The 16654-nt window shown below is 38.4% G+C and overlaps 1 protein-coding gene and 1 pseudogene across 1 annotated transcript; both read left to right on the top strand.

The window, feature by feature from the left end:
* Positions 1-227: 227 nt before the first annotated feature.
* LOC147372129 (olfactory receptor 6C2-like) lies at positions 228-1169 on the top strand. Its single transcript, XM_086403606.1, has one exon. The coding sequence runs from the start codon at positions 231-233 to the stop codon at positions 1167-1169; it is 939 nt and encodes a 312-aa protein (XP_086259732.1). The 5' UTR covers positions 228-230.
* A 13197-nt stretch (positions 1170-14366) lies between these two features.
* On the top strand, positions 14367-15305 carry LOC147372128 (olfactory receptor 6C2-like; annotated as a pseudogene).
* Positions 15306-16654: the final 1349 nt, after the last annotated feature.

Genomic DNA, 16654 nt, shown 5'->3' with positions numbered 1-16654 from the left:
ACCTCACATTTCTGATAAATTCCATCTTTTTTTTCTTTCAAGATCAGTCTCAATGACAGTTTTATCCACGTTATTAATCCTCTCCATGAATCAGCTTTTGATTGTATTCATCTTGTCTCTTGTTTCTGTTTTCTATTCCATTGATTTTTTTAAATTACTTTTTTTTATCTATTTGGATACCTTCTCTTAGACTTTTTACATAGAGATTACCTAAAACATCAAAGGTGGTCATGAGAAATCACACAGTCATAACAACGTTCATCTTGTTGGGACTTACAGAGGACCCACAGCTGCAAGTTCTTGTTTTCGTCTTCTTGTTTCTTACTTACCTGCTGAGCATTACTGGAAATCTGACTATTATCATTCTAACATTCCTGGATTCTCATCTTAAAACACCTATGTATTTTTTTCTTAGAAACTTCTCCTTCTTAGAAATCTCATTCACAACGGTCTGTATTCCCAGATTCCTGTATAGCATATCAAGTGGGGACAATTCCATTACTTATAACGCCTGTGCTAGTCAAATATTTTTCATTGGACTTTTTGGGGCCACAGAGTTTTTTCTCCTGGCAGCCATGTCCTATGACCGATATGTGGCCATTTGTAAACCCCTTCATTACATGACCATCATGAATGGCAGAGTCTGCACCATCCTTGTGTTCTGCTGCTGGATCTCTGGGCTGATGATCATCATCACACCACTCAGTATGGGCCTCCAGCTAGAATTCTGTGACTCCAATGCCATTGATCATTTTGGCTGTGATGCAGCTCCTCTTTTTAAGATCTCATGCTCAGATACATGGTTCATTGAACAGATGGTTATAATTTGTGCAGTGGTGACATTCATCATTACATTGATAGGGGTTGTTCTTTCTTACATGTATATCATCAGGACAATTCTAAGATTTCCCTCTGCATCACAGAGAAGAAAAGCTTTTTCCACTTGTTCTTCTCATATGATTGTTGTTTCCATTACCTATGGCAGCTGTATTTTTATCTACATCAAGCCTTCAGCCAAAGAAGAGGTGGACATTAACAAAGAGGTGTCTGTGCTCACTACATCTGTTGCCCCGCTGTTGAACCCTGTTATTTATACTTTGAAGAACAAGCAGGTGAAACAAGCTGTCAGTGACATAATCAAAAAAATTGCATTTTTCTTACACAATTAAGAGCATACTGGATTTAAACCATCAGATAAAAATAACGTATTGCTTGCTTAAACATTTTTCTCTGGAAATCCTAATTGTGAAACTACTTAGAACAAATTACTTATCCGACTCTGTAATCTCAATCAAAATGATTTATGTCATTAAAAAGAACATGAGAATTTCTCAGAAACAAAATCTTTCTTTACCTCTCACTACGTTTTTCTAATATTATTCCAAAAAAGAATTGTATACCATGTTAAATATATTATCTATGATTCCCGGGAAAATTTCAGAACAATAGTTTTGCTGGACTCCTTTAACTTGCATTTGTATAATAAATACACTCTGGAGAAGAAAATGGCAACCCACTCCAATATTCTTGCCTGGAACATTCCATGAACAGAGGAGCCTGCTGGGCTCTACAGTCCATAGGATCACAAGGAGTCAGACACAACTGAGGAATTTTCACAATCACACTCAATAAATATGCTGAAACATGTGACATATAAGAAGAAATATTTCATCTTTGTTTAAAGTATTAACAAGAGAAACATTAAAATAAAAGAACTCAAAATAGGCTTGTCAACTAAATCATATTGTAAGCCAAACATGAAAATAAATATCAAACATCTGAAAACAAAAATGATCCACAAAATATACAAGAGAGTTTACTTCAAGAAACAGGTGAAATTTTTAAACCACACCTGTATAACAATAGCATGTTAGCACTCATACACACATGCACACATAAAAACAAAAAGAATAAAACAAAAATTAGTACTTTTGCTTCCATCTCTGTCAGAAAAGGAGTTTGAAACCATATTTTCTTTCTTAAATAATCATGAAACTGAATCGAGTATATGAGAAAATTTTTGACAAGCAGCTCAAATTTCCCTCTATAAAAGGGAAATTATGTAAATGGACTCCACAATTAGCACTAGTTCAGTTCACATTATGAGACAGAGACTAAGCTCAACATGACTGTCTCTCTGAGTTTAGTTGTCAAGATCAGGTCAGCTGAAATGGTTAGTATCCTCCAGTCAGGGCTGCATTGAACTGAAATCTGGACACGAGTTCCTCTTGTGTCCTTGGCTGAGCAACTGACTAAACACATGTAGGAAAAGTTTAATCCATGTTCACCGGTGATAATGCTGAGCATTCGACAGAGATAGTAGAGGCTAAGCAGTACTTTGGCCACCTCATGCCAAGAGTTGACTCTTTGGAAAAGACTGATGCTTGGAGGGATTGGGGGCAGGAGGAGAAGGGGACAACAGAGGATGAGATGGCTGGATGGCATCACCGACTCAATGGACGTGGGTTTGAGTGAACTCCTGAAGTTGGTGATGGACAGGGAGGCCTGGCTGTGCTGCAATTCATGGGGTCGCAAAGAGTCGGACATGACTGAGCAACTGAACTGAACTGAACTGAACTGAAGCAGTCACTGGGCTTGGACTTTTGGCCCAGCCAAAGTAAACAGCCCTTGTGAATAAATGTCTCCTCAATGATAGGATTCTAGCTGAACACTGGAAAAGCTACTTAGGAGTAAGGCCCACATTCTGGAGCAAGACACAGAAACTTAAGGCCTGAGAGTAGAATCTACCCACACTGGTTCTTATAAAAAAAGATTGTATATCTCACTATTTGCATGATATCTACGTCTACTTTTATGGCAGAGTTGAGTATTTAAAAGACACCTTTAGGGCCCAAAAAGGTGAAAATGTTTACTATCTGACCTTTTGCAGAAAATGTTTGTCCACCTCTGGTGTAGAATTCACTTTGCCATTTTTGTATTATTTGGGAAGAAATAATGAGAGGCTGGAGAAGGCAATGGCACCCCACTCCAGGACTCTTGCCTGGAAAATCCCATGGACAGAGGAGCCTGGAAGGCTGCAGTCCATGGTGTCACTGAGGGTTGGACATGACTGAGCAACTTCACTTACACTTTTCAGTTTCATGCACTGGAGAAGGAAATGGCAACCCACTCCAGTGTTCTTGCCTGGAGAATCCCAGGGATGGGGGAGCCTGGTGGGCTGCTGTCTGGGGTCGCACAGAGTTGGACACGGCTGAAGTGACTTAGCAGCAGCAGCAGCATTGAGAGGCAGTTTTCTCAGAAGATGTTAATCTCTTCACCTCCCAGATGTCTTCCAGGTGTAACTCTTAAACTTGACCAGCTAATAGAATCCAATTAGTCCATCCCCCTATATCTTCCCTTTTGCCAGTGAATTCACTTCAAAGTAGACTTTGAAAAGACGAGAATTTGGGAAAGTCTGTCTATTTCGTCTAGCTGGAACTCCTATGTGTGCGTGCTTAGTTGTTTAGTCACTTCTGCCTTTCATGTGACCCTGCCAGGCTCCTCTGTCCATGGGATTCTCCAGGCAAGAGTACTGGACTGGGTAGCGATTCCCTTCTCCACAGGATCCTGAGACTGAACTCAGATCTCCTGCATTGCAAATGGATTCTTTACTGTCTTAGCCACCAGGGAAGCCCAGAACTCACACTAACAACTGAAGTTAGAACCACTTCAGTGTTTTATAACAAATGGGAAACTCAATTGCTTTGCTACTTAATAGAAAATTTTGTTCAGCACAAAAAATTCTATAAATCTTGAATCTCATCCCAATCTTCCCTGGGGAAAAAGAAAACAAACTTATTTACAACTCCCAAATGTGTATATGTGTAATTCATACTCAAGCCACAGGAGTGTTTGCCCTATGCCTACTGAATTCTAGAGAAGGCCACCTGTATGAAATGCCAGTCATTTGGCTAAATTCTTTCATGTGTCATAAATATAAGACATTGTCCCTGAAGTTGGACAGTGTCTCTCAAATGCTATTTGGCTGAGTCATCACAAGTTGTGGTCTGCCCTGCATTCACATAAAAGTAGCCTTTCATTTTGGGATAAAGCCACCATTACCTGAAGAGACATAGGGTACAGAATATAAAATAAGTTCTCAATAAGTGTTGACAGGATAAATTAACAAGTGTGTTTTAGAAATTGTTTTTTAAAAAAAAGTGATAGTGTTGTAGTGTACAAAAGAAGAAAGAGAATTCAATGAGGTTTGGGCCAGTTTATTTGGAATTGTGTCTATGTGCACACCCCTAGTTTTTTTCTTAAGGTCTCTCTCACCCTCTCAGTAGTGGAGAGGGTTGTCGTTACTGCAGTGGAGTTGGTTTTTCATTTATTTTCTGATTCCTATAGTTGTAATTGGAGGAAATTCTTCCCAGGACCCTCTACAGATGTCCTCTTAGACTAAGGCAAACAAAATTGTGAAGTGAACTGTCTACTGATCATTTATTTTTCTGTAGTTGAAAGAACTCTTTCTGGTACAAAGAAAAATGCTGAGTTTTTTTTCTAAAACCATCTATGAAGGTTATCCACCAAATCATATTCATTCTAATGATTTATTTTCCCACACTGAGATTACAAATATTTTTAACACATCTAGTAAAAAATATATATCAAAGCCATAAATTGAAAAAAATGTTTCTACCTAAAACTAAGAATGTCATGTGTATAAGTGGTTATATGTGCAAAAATATTTATATAGGAAATTTAGAGAAATAATTTTTATCATAAATAGAAGAAATATAAATAAGTTTCTAAACTTACTAATTATTCAGTTCAGCTCAGTTCAGTTCAGTTGCTCAGTTGTGTCTGACTCTTTGCGACCCCATGAATCACAGCACGCCAAGCCTCCCTTTCCATCACCGATTCCCGGAGCTCACTCAGACACACGCCCATTGAGTCAGTGATGCCATCCAGCCATCTCATCCTCTGTCGTCCCCTTCTCCTCCTGCCCCCAAACCCTCTAGCATCAGAGTCTTTTCCAATGAGTCAACTCTTTGCATGAGGTGGCCAAAGTACTGGAGTTTCAGCTCTAGCATCATTCCTTCCAAAGAAATCCCAGGGCTGATCTCCTTCAGAATGGACTGGTTAGATCTCCTTGCAGTCCAAGGGACTCTCAAGAGTCTTCTCCAACACCACAGTTCAAAAGCATCAATTCTTTGGTGCTCAGCTTGCTTCACAGTCCAACTCTCACATCCATACATGACCACTGGAAAAACCATAGCCTTGACTAGACAAACCTTTGTTGGCAATGTAATGTCTCTGCTTTTGAATATGCTATCTAGGTTGGTCATAACTTTTCTTCCAAAAGTAAGTGTCCTTTACTTTCATGGCTGCAGTTAACATCTGCAGTGATTTTGGAGCCCCAAAAAATAAAGTCTGACACTGTTTCCACTGTTTCCCTATCTATTTCCCATGAGGTGATACCATGATCTTCGTTTTCTGAATGTTGAGTTTTAAGCCAACTTTTTCACTCTCCTCTTTCACTTTCATCAAGAGGCTCTTTAGTTCCTCTTCATTTTCTGCCATAAGGGTGGTGTCATCTCCATATCTGAGGTGACTGATATTTCTCTCGGCAATCTTGATTCCAGCTTGTGCTTCTTCCAGCCCAGCATTTCTCATGATGTACTCTGCATGTAAGTTAAATAAGCAGGGTGACAATATACAGCCTTGATGTACTCCTTTTCCTATTATGAACCAGTCTGTTGTTCCATGTCCAGTTCTAACTGTTGCTTCCTGACCTGCATACAAATTTCTCAGGAGGTAGGTCAGGTGGTCTGGTATTCCCATCTCTTTCAGAATTTTCCACAGTTTATTGTGATCCACACAGTCAAAGGCTTTGGCATAGTCAATAAAGCAGAAATAGATGTTTTTCTGGAACTCTCTTGCTTTTTCCATGATCCAGCAGATGTTGGCAATTTGATCTCTGGTTCCTCTGCCTTTTCTAAAACCAACTTGAACATCTGGAAGTTCATGGTTCACATATTGCTGAAGCCTGGCTTGGAGAATTTTGAGCATTACTTTATTAGCGTGTGAGATGAGTACAATTGTGTGGTAGTTTAAGCATTCTTTGGCATTGCCTTTCTTTGGGATTGGAATGAAAACTGACTTTTTCCAGTCCTGTGGCCACTGCTGAGTTTTCCAAATTTGCTGGCCGTACTTTCACAGCATCATCTTTCAGGATTTGAAAGAGCTCAACTGGAATTCCATCACCTCCATTAGCTTTGTTCATAATGATGCTTCCTAAGGCCCACTTGACTTCACATTCCAGGATGTCTGGCTCTAGGTATTAAGTGGTACTAATTATAAAGAAAGTTTAAAGTTATATAAATTTAGTTATTAAAAATATTAGATATCTTTGTATGTTGATAATTAAAGATGGACCCATGGAATTATCTAGGCCAGAATACTGGAGTGGGTAGTTCCAAACATTGGGAATGATGTAAATTTATATATTAAGATGTTCAGTGAACTCATAAAAGTGATATTTGAAGAAAATAACACATTGATATATTAGAATAAAATCATAGAGAAAGCATCATTAAAAATGTGCTTATAAAGCAAACTAAATATAAGATATATGAAGATGAATAAATATAAAGTATATGTAAACATATCCAAAAATATGTATTGAAAATTTTAATGAAATAGAATAATACCATAAATAAGTAAAGAAATACAATGGACCATGATAAACAACCTAAATGTCCATCAAAAATGAATGGATAAAGAAGATGTGGTACATATATACAATGAAATACTATTCAGCCATAAAAATAAATAATGCCATTTTCAGCAACATGGATGCAACTAGAAATTAATATACTAAGTGAAGTAACTCAGAAAAAGACAAATACCATTTGATATTACTTATATGTGGAACCTAAACTATGTCACAAATGAACTCATCTACAAAACAGAAACAGACTCACAGACACGGAGAACAGATTCAGTTCAGTTCAGTTGCTCAGTCGTGTCCGACTCTTTGCCACGCTATGCCACACTATGAATCGCAGCACTCCAGGCCTCCCTGTCCATCACCATCTCCTGGAGTTCACTCAAACTCACGTCCATCGAGTCGGTGGAGAACAGACTAGTAGCTGCCAAAAGAAGATACAGTGGAGGATAGATGGAGTGGGAATTTGAGGTTTGCAGGTGTAAACTAGTGTATGTAGAATGGATAAACAACAAGGTCCTGCAGTATATTGCAGGAAATATACTCAATCTCCTGTGATAAACTCTAATAGAAAAGAATATATGTGTATGTAAAACTGAATTGCTATAAGGCAGAAATTAATACAATATTGTAAATCAACTTTACTTCAATTTAAAACAAAAAGTCCCATGAAATGTAAAAACAAAAGAATTATAAAGATCTGGGAAGTATTTTTAAAACTATCAACAATAAGTTATCACATTTCCTTTTCTTTTGATAAAAGATTTTTTCATTATTATTATTGGAATACTTGAAAATGAAAATGTTAGTCACTCAGTCATGTCTGATTCTTCGTGACCCCATGGACTGTAGCCCACCAGGCTCCTCTGTCCATGGCATTTTCCAGATGAGAAAGTGGAGTGGGTTGCTGTTCTCTACTTATACTGAAGCTAACCACCAATCATATTTTTACAGGATTAACAAATGGAAAAAATTGTCTTTATCATCTTACAAATTCCTAGAATAATATTGAAATAAAATAACAGAAGGCTGCCTTTTGTCTTGTAATCTGATACTAATCATTGCATACCTGGACTCTTCCAATGCTAATGTTATTTACAGGTACCTCTCTGAGGACATTTTGCCCAGGTCTGTGTTTCCTGCCCAGTCCCCAGAATCTATTACACAAGAGATTCATTAGTAATGTTTAAGACAGGACCACCAAGGATATGTTTCTTTGTTTCACTTAATTAAAGATTAGGTCAATTTTTTTAAAAGAGAAATTCTGCCAGTTTAGAAATATGCCCTCTGCCAGAAATAACAGAAAATCAACTTTCCCAACAGCAGAAGGAGATCCCTACCTAGCCATTTAAACTACTGTTAGCTTTGCACTTCCAGAGTAGATTTCCAGAGCTCATTGGGAGGTAGGTTTTCTATTGAAAAAATCATCTTGTGTGGATGGAGGATGACTTAGTGAAAACTCTCCAACTTCAGAGCTCTCTGTGAGTAGGAGTCTGTGCTCCTAAGAATGGTCAGAGACCACCCACATCTCTCCCCGCCTCTCTCCCCACCATAAGATCTTCCTCAATGACTTTTTTCACCCTTTGCAACTTTCGGATTCAGTGGACATCTGAGGTTACAACTATCAGAGAAGTATTTTTTTAAATCCTTTTCTTTCCCTTTTCTGAACACTAGAACAATAGTTTCCTCTGAGGAAAGTATTTCTACAAAAATAACCAATATGATTTGTCATTTTAGTATTTTATGAAAGGTTTCAACCACCCCTTATGAAGTGTGGCTTTTCAATATGACTAGTAATTATAGGAGAGTCATTGATTAGCTATTTTTATGTATCATATGATGAATTTCATCTAAATGAAGGGGAATTTTAGAAGGACACTCACCCTCATTTTAAACAAAAACTGTGTATAAATTATGTGAACTGTATCCCCATTGAGTGGTTTGTATGCTTATGTTTCATCAGTTGGTGACCAAATTCTCTAATAGTCTTAGACATATTAATGGAAACCCAGTTTTTTAATATCTGTATCAATATCAGTGCCAATTAATTTCATGAGGGTGTTGTTTAAAAGGCTGACTATGAGTAGCAGAAGAAAATAGTGGCATTTTTGGAAGACAAGATTAGTCTCTGTCCTCAGTACACACAGGCTGACTGTGGTGGTTGGTACGGAGTCAGATAACCTGGAGTTGTGCTGACAGGACTGAGGGGAGGTACCTGGGCTGCAGAGACAGTTCATTCCTGTCCCACCACCGGAAATGCTCTGGTGGCCCCTTTATGACCTTTAACCTGGTGTTGAGGTGAGGAGGTTAACTTTTAGGCAAAACATGCCCAGTACTTCCTTGTAATGGAAGCCTAGTTTAGGCTGCACTGTGGGACTAGGCACCAAGTAGGAGCTTATATCCAACTTTCTTAGTGATAAGAAAAGAACTTTTTAAAACAACCAGGTGAAACTCCAAGTAACCATTTAATTGAAGCCTCTAAGCCAAATATTATCTTTTGATTCAGCAACATAGGAAGGTAACAAGGTATCCTGACAATGACTGAAGGATAGGAAATATTTGACTTAGCTGTTATGTAAGTTATCAGAGAGAAGGCCAAATATATAGTACTTTCTAGTCAAAGCAAAAAATTTATGAATAGCTTTTTCTTTTAGTCCAGGACTAAATAGGACAGAAGTCTTTTATTATGCTGCCAAGTAGCAAAGAATGATTTTTATATTTTAATGACCTCATTTTTAAAATGAAAGAGATTCAACAACTGAGATTATATATGGTGTGTATTAAGTATGTGCATTTTTAGATCATTTATAGCTCAAGCTAAAATATAAAAATATCCAATCAACCCTTGTTAGAAAAAAAAAGGGGGGGGGAACCTCAAGTGGAATTACATACTTAAAGAATGTATCATAAAAGAGAATGGAAATTTCACTATATGAAAAAACACACTCCTTGGTCTGAGTCAGAAGAGTACATAAAAATTTATGAATTTTACAATAATGTATTTATTGAGCTTTCAATAAACGCTGAATGAGATTTCACTGCTGTGAAATCTCGATGAACAAGACAGAACCCAGTCTCAATAAAATTACATTCACATATTTAGTTGTAACAGAGAAGTATAGTGGGCTAGAGGGGAAAAAGAGAAACGGAGAATTTACACAATGAAGTTTCAAGAAACGTTTTTGTAGGAAGTACACTAGCCAAAACTTGCTAAACTTGCAGGTTTCAGTATCAGTTTAGTGAAGGGAAAAGCAGGGGTGGAAAGCTGGTAATGAACAGAGCTGTATCAGGAAACAGACTTCACTTAAACTTGTAGAGAGGTGTCATTTTGGATGGTGGAAAGCAAAGGTCCTTCTTTGGTGGAAGCACTCTGAAGAGTTGCTTCATAGGTAACATTCCTTTCTAAACATGAACATCCTCATCACAGGAGTGTGTTATCAATGGGTCAAAAACTGCAAGCACTTCAGGTCCTATTAGTCAATATTATAATTTTGCCTTATAAGGTATAGACAAAATCCATGCAATCCACACATTTATGATTAACATTAAGCTGTAATTTAACTATAAACATTAATTTCAATGGATATCCTATATAGTCATAGATGGCATAAAATGAACATCACCACAAAAATATTGTTGAAGAAGCACAAAGGATTGGTAGATATTGTACCAGACAAATGATGCATGTGAAGTACTGTCCCCAACATACTGCCAGAAAGAAAAAAAGTGCTCTGCAACTGCTGTTCACTTTTCAGTTTTCTTTTTTATTTCTATTTGGTAAATTTTGTAATTATGAAAAACTTTTGTACTTAGAAAAGTGTTGACAAAATAGTGGAGCCAGTTCCCAGATATCCTTCACCCAGCTCTCCCTATTGGAAGCATCCTGCATAATCACAGCATAATTATTACCACTAAAGAATTTATACTGTGGGAAAATACTAATAACTAAAATACAGATTTAAGGATGGGTCTCGGTCACGGCCAGGCCAGGCAGGCAGTGAGGGCGCCTCCTCCATCACTGTCATGAGTCTGTGTGCACTCTCTGTGCATCCCGCACCAGCGAGTCAGTGACAGAGCAGCACACCGTCTCCTGCCAAGAGTTCCCAGTGCCCATGGCCTCAGCTCGCATGGAGCATCAGGTGACCCACTGTGGTAGGCAAGTCCACAGAGGCACAGAGAGGAGATAGTCCCAGAAGAGACAAAGATTCACTGAAAAAGATAATTAAGTAAAATTAAAATAAATTAAATACAGATTTTATTCAGAGTTTCCTAGTTTTTCCTCTAATGTCATTTCTCTGTTGCAGGATCCAATTCAAGTTAAATAATTGAAAAGGAATTGTCATTTGTCCTTGGTCTCCAACTCGTGTCTCATCCTGTCTCCCCTTGTCCTTCGTGACCATGAAAGTACAAACAATTGAGGTTAAATTCCTCAGGATGGGTTTGTTCAGTTGCTTATAATAATTTTTTAACACCATACAGCAGCAGGTAACTTGTTTATGTTCAGTTCAATCACTCAGTCAGGTCCGATTCTTTGTGACCCCAGGAACCGCAGCTCGCCAGGCCTCTCTGTTCATCACCAAATCCCGGAGTCTACCCAAACCCATGTCCACTGAGTCAGTGATGCCATCCAACCATCTTATCCTCTGTCACCCCCTTCTCCTCCTGCCCTCATTCTTTCCCAACATCAGGGTTTTTTCAAATGAGTCAACTCTTCGCATTAGTTGGCCAAAGTATTGCAGTTTCAGCTTCAACATCAGTCCTTCCAATGAACACCCAGGCCTGATCTCCTTTAGGATGGACTGATTGGATCTCCTTGCAGTCCAAGGGACTCTCAAGAGTCTTCTCCAAAACCACAGTTCAAAAGCATCAATTCTTCAGCGTTCAGCTTTCTTTATAGCTTTCTTCATATGTGAGATTATGCAACTCTCACATCCATACATGACCACTGGAAAAATCATAGCCTTGACTAGACTGACCTTTGTTGGCAGAGTAATGTCTCTGCTTTTGAATATGCTATCTAGGTTGGTTATAACTTTCCTTCCAAGGAGAAAGCATCTTTTAATTTCATGACTGCAATCACCATCTGCATTGATTTTGGAGCCCCCAAAAAATAAAGTCTGATACTGTTTCCACTGTTTCCCCATCTATTTCCCATGAAGTGATGGGACCAGATGCCATGATCTTCGTTTTCTGAATGTTGAGCTTTAAGCCAACTTTTTCACTTCTCTTTCACTTTCATCAAGAGTCTCTTTAGTTCTTCTTTGCTTTCTGGCATAACGGTGGTGTCATCTGCATATCTGAGGTTATTGATACTTTTCCCAGCAATCTTGATTCCAGCTTGTCCTTCATCCAGCCCTGCGTTTCCCATGATGTACTCTTCATATAAGTTAAATAAGCAGGGTGAAAATATACATCCTTGAAGTACTCCTTTTCCTATTTGGAAACAGTCTGTTGTTCCATGTCCAGTTCTAGCTGTTGCTTCCTGACCTGCATACAGATTTCTCAGGAGGCAGGTCGAGTGGTCTAGTATTCCCATCTCCTTCAAAATTGTCCACAGTTTATTGTGTTCCACACAGTCAAAGGCTTTGGTATAGTCAATAAAGCAGAAATAGATGTTTTTCTGGAACTCTCTTGTTTTTTTGACAATCCAGCAGATGTTGGCATTTTGATATCTTGTGCCTCTGCCTTTTCTAAAACCAGCTTGAACATCAGGAAGTTCACAGTTCGTGTATTGCTGAAGCCTGGCTTGGAGAATTTTGAGCATTACTTTACTAGCATGTGAGATGAGTGCAATTGTGTGGTAGTTTGAGCATTTTTTTGGCATCGCCTTTCTTTGGGATTGAAACGAAAACTGACTTTTTCCAGTCCTGTGGCCACTGCTGAGTTTTCCAAATTTGCTGGCATAATGAGTGCAGCTCTTTCACAGCATCATCTATCAGGATTTGAAATAGCTCAACTGGAATTCCATCACCTCCACTAGCTTTGTTTTTAGTGATGCTTTCTAAGGCCCACTTGACTTCACATTCCAGGATGTCTGGCTCTAGGTGAGTGATCGCACCATCATGATTATCTGGGTCATGAAGATCTTTTTTGTACAGTTCTTCTGTGTATTCTTGCCACCTCTTCTTAATATCTTCTGCTTCTGTTAGGTCCATACCATTTCTGTCCTTTATTGTGTCCATCTTTGCATGAAATGTCGCCTTGGTATCTCTAATTTTTTGAAGAGATCTCTAGTCTTTCCCGTTCTATTGTTTTCCTCTATTTCTTTGCACTGATCACTAAGAAAGGCTTTTTTATCTCTCCTTGCTATTCTTTGGAACTCTGTATTCAAATGGATATATCTTTCCTTTTCTCCTTTGCTTTTTGATTCTCTTCTTATCACAGCTATTTGTAAGGCCTCCTCAGACAGCTATTTTCCTTTTTTACATTTCTTTTTCTTGGGGATGATGTTGATCCCTGTCTCCTGTACAATGTCATGAACCTCCATCCATAGTTCATCAGGCATTCTGTCTATCAGATCTAGTTCCTTAAATCTATTTCTCACTTCCACTGTATAGTCATAAGGGATTTGATTTTGGTCATACCTGAATGGTCTAGTGGTTTTCCCCACTTTCTTCAATTTAAGTCTGAATATGGCAATAAGAAGGACTTCCCTGATGGCTCAGATGTTAAAGCCTTTGTCTACATTGTGGGAGACCCGGGTTCAATCCCTGGGTCAGGAAGATCCCCTGGAGAAGGAAATGGCAATCTACTCCAGTACTTTTGCCTTGGAAGATCCCATGGACAGAGGAGCCTGGTAGGCTACAGTCCATGGGGTCGCAAAGAGTCGGACACAACTGAGCGACTTCACTTTCACTTCACTATCACTTTCATGGCAATAAGGACTTCATGATCTAAGCCACAGTCAGCTCCCGGTCTTGTTTTTGTTGACTGTATATGTATATGACTAATTGTTTATGTAGTACTCATTAAAAATTCTTTCTACCAGAGTTACAATGGAGGGAAAATTGGGTATTGATATAGAAACTTAAAGATAAATAGCAAAATGGAAAAGTATCAGTGTTATTTGGATGACAATTCTGATACCAAAAGTAAAATATATAAAATGAAATAATTTATTTGGTCATTGCAGTAACAGAAAACATTCAAGTACTGCACATGTGGCATATAGACTCTGTATAAAATGTTAAACTCAGCCATTTATTTACATTTAACAGGAACCAAAATTTTAAGCAGCTTATGAGTTCATTCACATGGGAGTAGTAAAGAATCAATAGGAGAAAAATAACACTATAATAAACAAAAAAATCATGTCACATAGATGATCCTTTCTATTTCTATAACTAAATACATTTCAGGCAGTAGAAGACAGAGTTTAGGTGAATTGAAAAATAGACATTCAAGTGCGTGCAAGGAGATCTAAAAATATGGACAGTAGAACCATCTTATTTCAGAAAACCATGATAGTGAGGAGACTTATAACACACATTGAAAGACCTGATAATCCCAGAGTTATGGTCAGTCATTGTCAACTAAAAGAATAAAATGAATATTCATTGAATTGATTGGATTTTCTTTTTTACCCAATGTCCACGGGCTCTTAATTTCATACAAGTTAATTTCATACACTGGACTGAGAACACAGTCCAATGTCACTTGACTTTGTGAGGAGCTTAAGAAGAAGTACAAGTCAGCAATGAGAAACCATACATCATTACCTACATTCATACTCCTGGGACTGACAGATGACCCTCCAATGCAGGTTCTGATTTTTATATTTCTGCTTGTCTCCTACTTATTAAGTGTAACTGGGAATCTGACCATCATTATACTCACTTTACTAGACTCTGGCCTTAAAACTGCCATGTACTTTTTCCTCAAACACTTCTCCTTTTTAGAAACCTTATTCACCTCAGTCTGCATTCCCAGATTCTTATACAGCTGATCAACTGGGGACAAAACTATTTCCTATAATGCCTGTGTCAGTCAACTATTTTTCATCTTCCTTTTTGCAGCAACAGAATTTTTTCTCCTGGCCATCATGTCCTATGACCGCTATGTGGCCATTTGTAAACCTTTACATTATGCAACCATCATGAACAGTAGAATCTGTGGAAGACTTGTTATTTGCTGTTGGATAGCAGGTGGGCTGGTTATATTTCCACCACTTTGCCTGGGCTTAAATCTGGAATTCTGTGACTATCATGTCATTGATCATTTTCTCTGTGATGCCTCTCCTATGCTGAAGATCTCTTGTTCAGACACATGGTTCATAGAACAGATGGTTGTTGCCCTTGCTGTGCTGACTGATATTGGGACATTTCTGTGTGTAGTTCTGTCATATATATACATCATCAAGACCATCATAAAGTTCCCTTCTGCCCAGCAAAAGATGAAGGCCTTTTCTACCTGTTCTTCTCACATGATTGTGGTTTCTATCACCTATGGCAGTTGTATCTTTATCTACATCAAACCTTCAGCAAAAGATGAAGTGGCAATTAATAAGGGTGTGTTACTACTTACTACTTCAGTTGCCCCCATGTTAAACCCCTTTATATATAGCCTGAGGAACAAGCAAGTGAAAGAAGCTTTTACTGACTTAATCAAAAGAATTTCAATGATTTCAAAGAAGTGAAAGAATGTTGAAATTAAGCATAAAATATGAATTTAAAAAGAGCATTTGTCCTTAATGTCATAATCTCATTACTTAACTTATGTACCCTGGTCTGTTGTCTGTTTATATTAACTTTCTTATACCACTGTTATTATTTAATCTCTGATCCAAAACCATCTTTTCAATGCCTGTTGAAATAAACAGTTGAAATAAACCATTTCAACTCCTGTTGAAAATAAACTGTCTGCAAGATGACATCTCATATCAAAAGAATATGAAATTAGATTTCTAGGAGAAGGGATTTGCCTAAACTCTAGTCTGGCTACGATCAATAAAATAACTATTAAATCTTGTGTGGAAAAAAAATTGAATTCTTGAACTGATGGGAATATTAATGGAATCATAGTATCCATTGTCTTGCTTTAAATGTAAACATCCAAAAAGCAGAAAGTGAAGAGGAACTCAAAAGCTTCTTGATGAAAGTGAAAGTGGAGAGTGAAAAAGTTGGCTTAAAACTCAACATTCAGAAAATGAAGATCATGGCATCTGGTCCCACCACTTCATGGGAAATAGATGGGGAAACAGTGGAAACACTGTCAGACTTTATTTTTCTGGGCTCCAAAATCACTACAGATGGTGACTGCAGCCATGAAATTAAAAGACGCTTACTCCTTGAAAGGAAAGTTATGACCAACCTAGATAGCATATTCAAAAGCAGAGACATTACTTTGCCAACAAAGGTTCATCTAGTCAAGGCTACGGTTTTTCCTGTGGTCATGTATGGATGTGAGAGTTGGACTGCGAAGAAGGCTGAGCGCCAAAGAATTGATGCTTTTGAACTGTGGTGTTGGAGAAGACTCTTGAGAGTCTCTTGGACTGCAAGGAGATCCAACCAGTGCATTCTGAAGGAGATCAGCCCTGGGATTTCTTTGGAAGGAATGATGCTAAAGCTGAAACTCCAGTACTTTGGCCACCTCATGCGAAGAGTTGACTCATTGGAAAAGAGTCTGATGCTGGGAGGGATTGGAGGCGGGAGGAGAAGGGGACGACAGAGGATGAGATGGCTGGATGGCATCACTGACTCGATGGACCTGAGTCTCAGTGAACTCCGGGAGTTGGTGATGGACAGGGAGGCCTGGCGTGCTGCAGTTCATGGGGTCGCAAAGAGTTGGACATGACTGAGCGACTGATCTGATCTGATATCTCATGTGAGAAGAACAGGTAGAACAGGCCTTCATCTTTTGCTGGGCAGAAGGGAACTTTATGATGGTCTTGATGATGTATATATATGACAGAACTACACACAGAAATGTTCCAATATCAGTCAGCACATCAAGGGCAACAACCATCTGTTCTATGAACCATGTGTC

This window comes from Bos grunniens, chromosome 5, assembly GCF_055505025.1.
Source record: "Bos grunniens cultivar Pamir isolate PY7600 chromosome 5, Bosgru_T2T1.0, whole genome shotgun sequence".
Lineage (NCBI taxonomy): Eukaryota > Metazoa > Chordata > Mammalia > Artiodactyla > Bovidae > Bos > Bos grunniens.
This window is presented reverse-complemented; position numbering and strand designations above follow the sequence as displayed.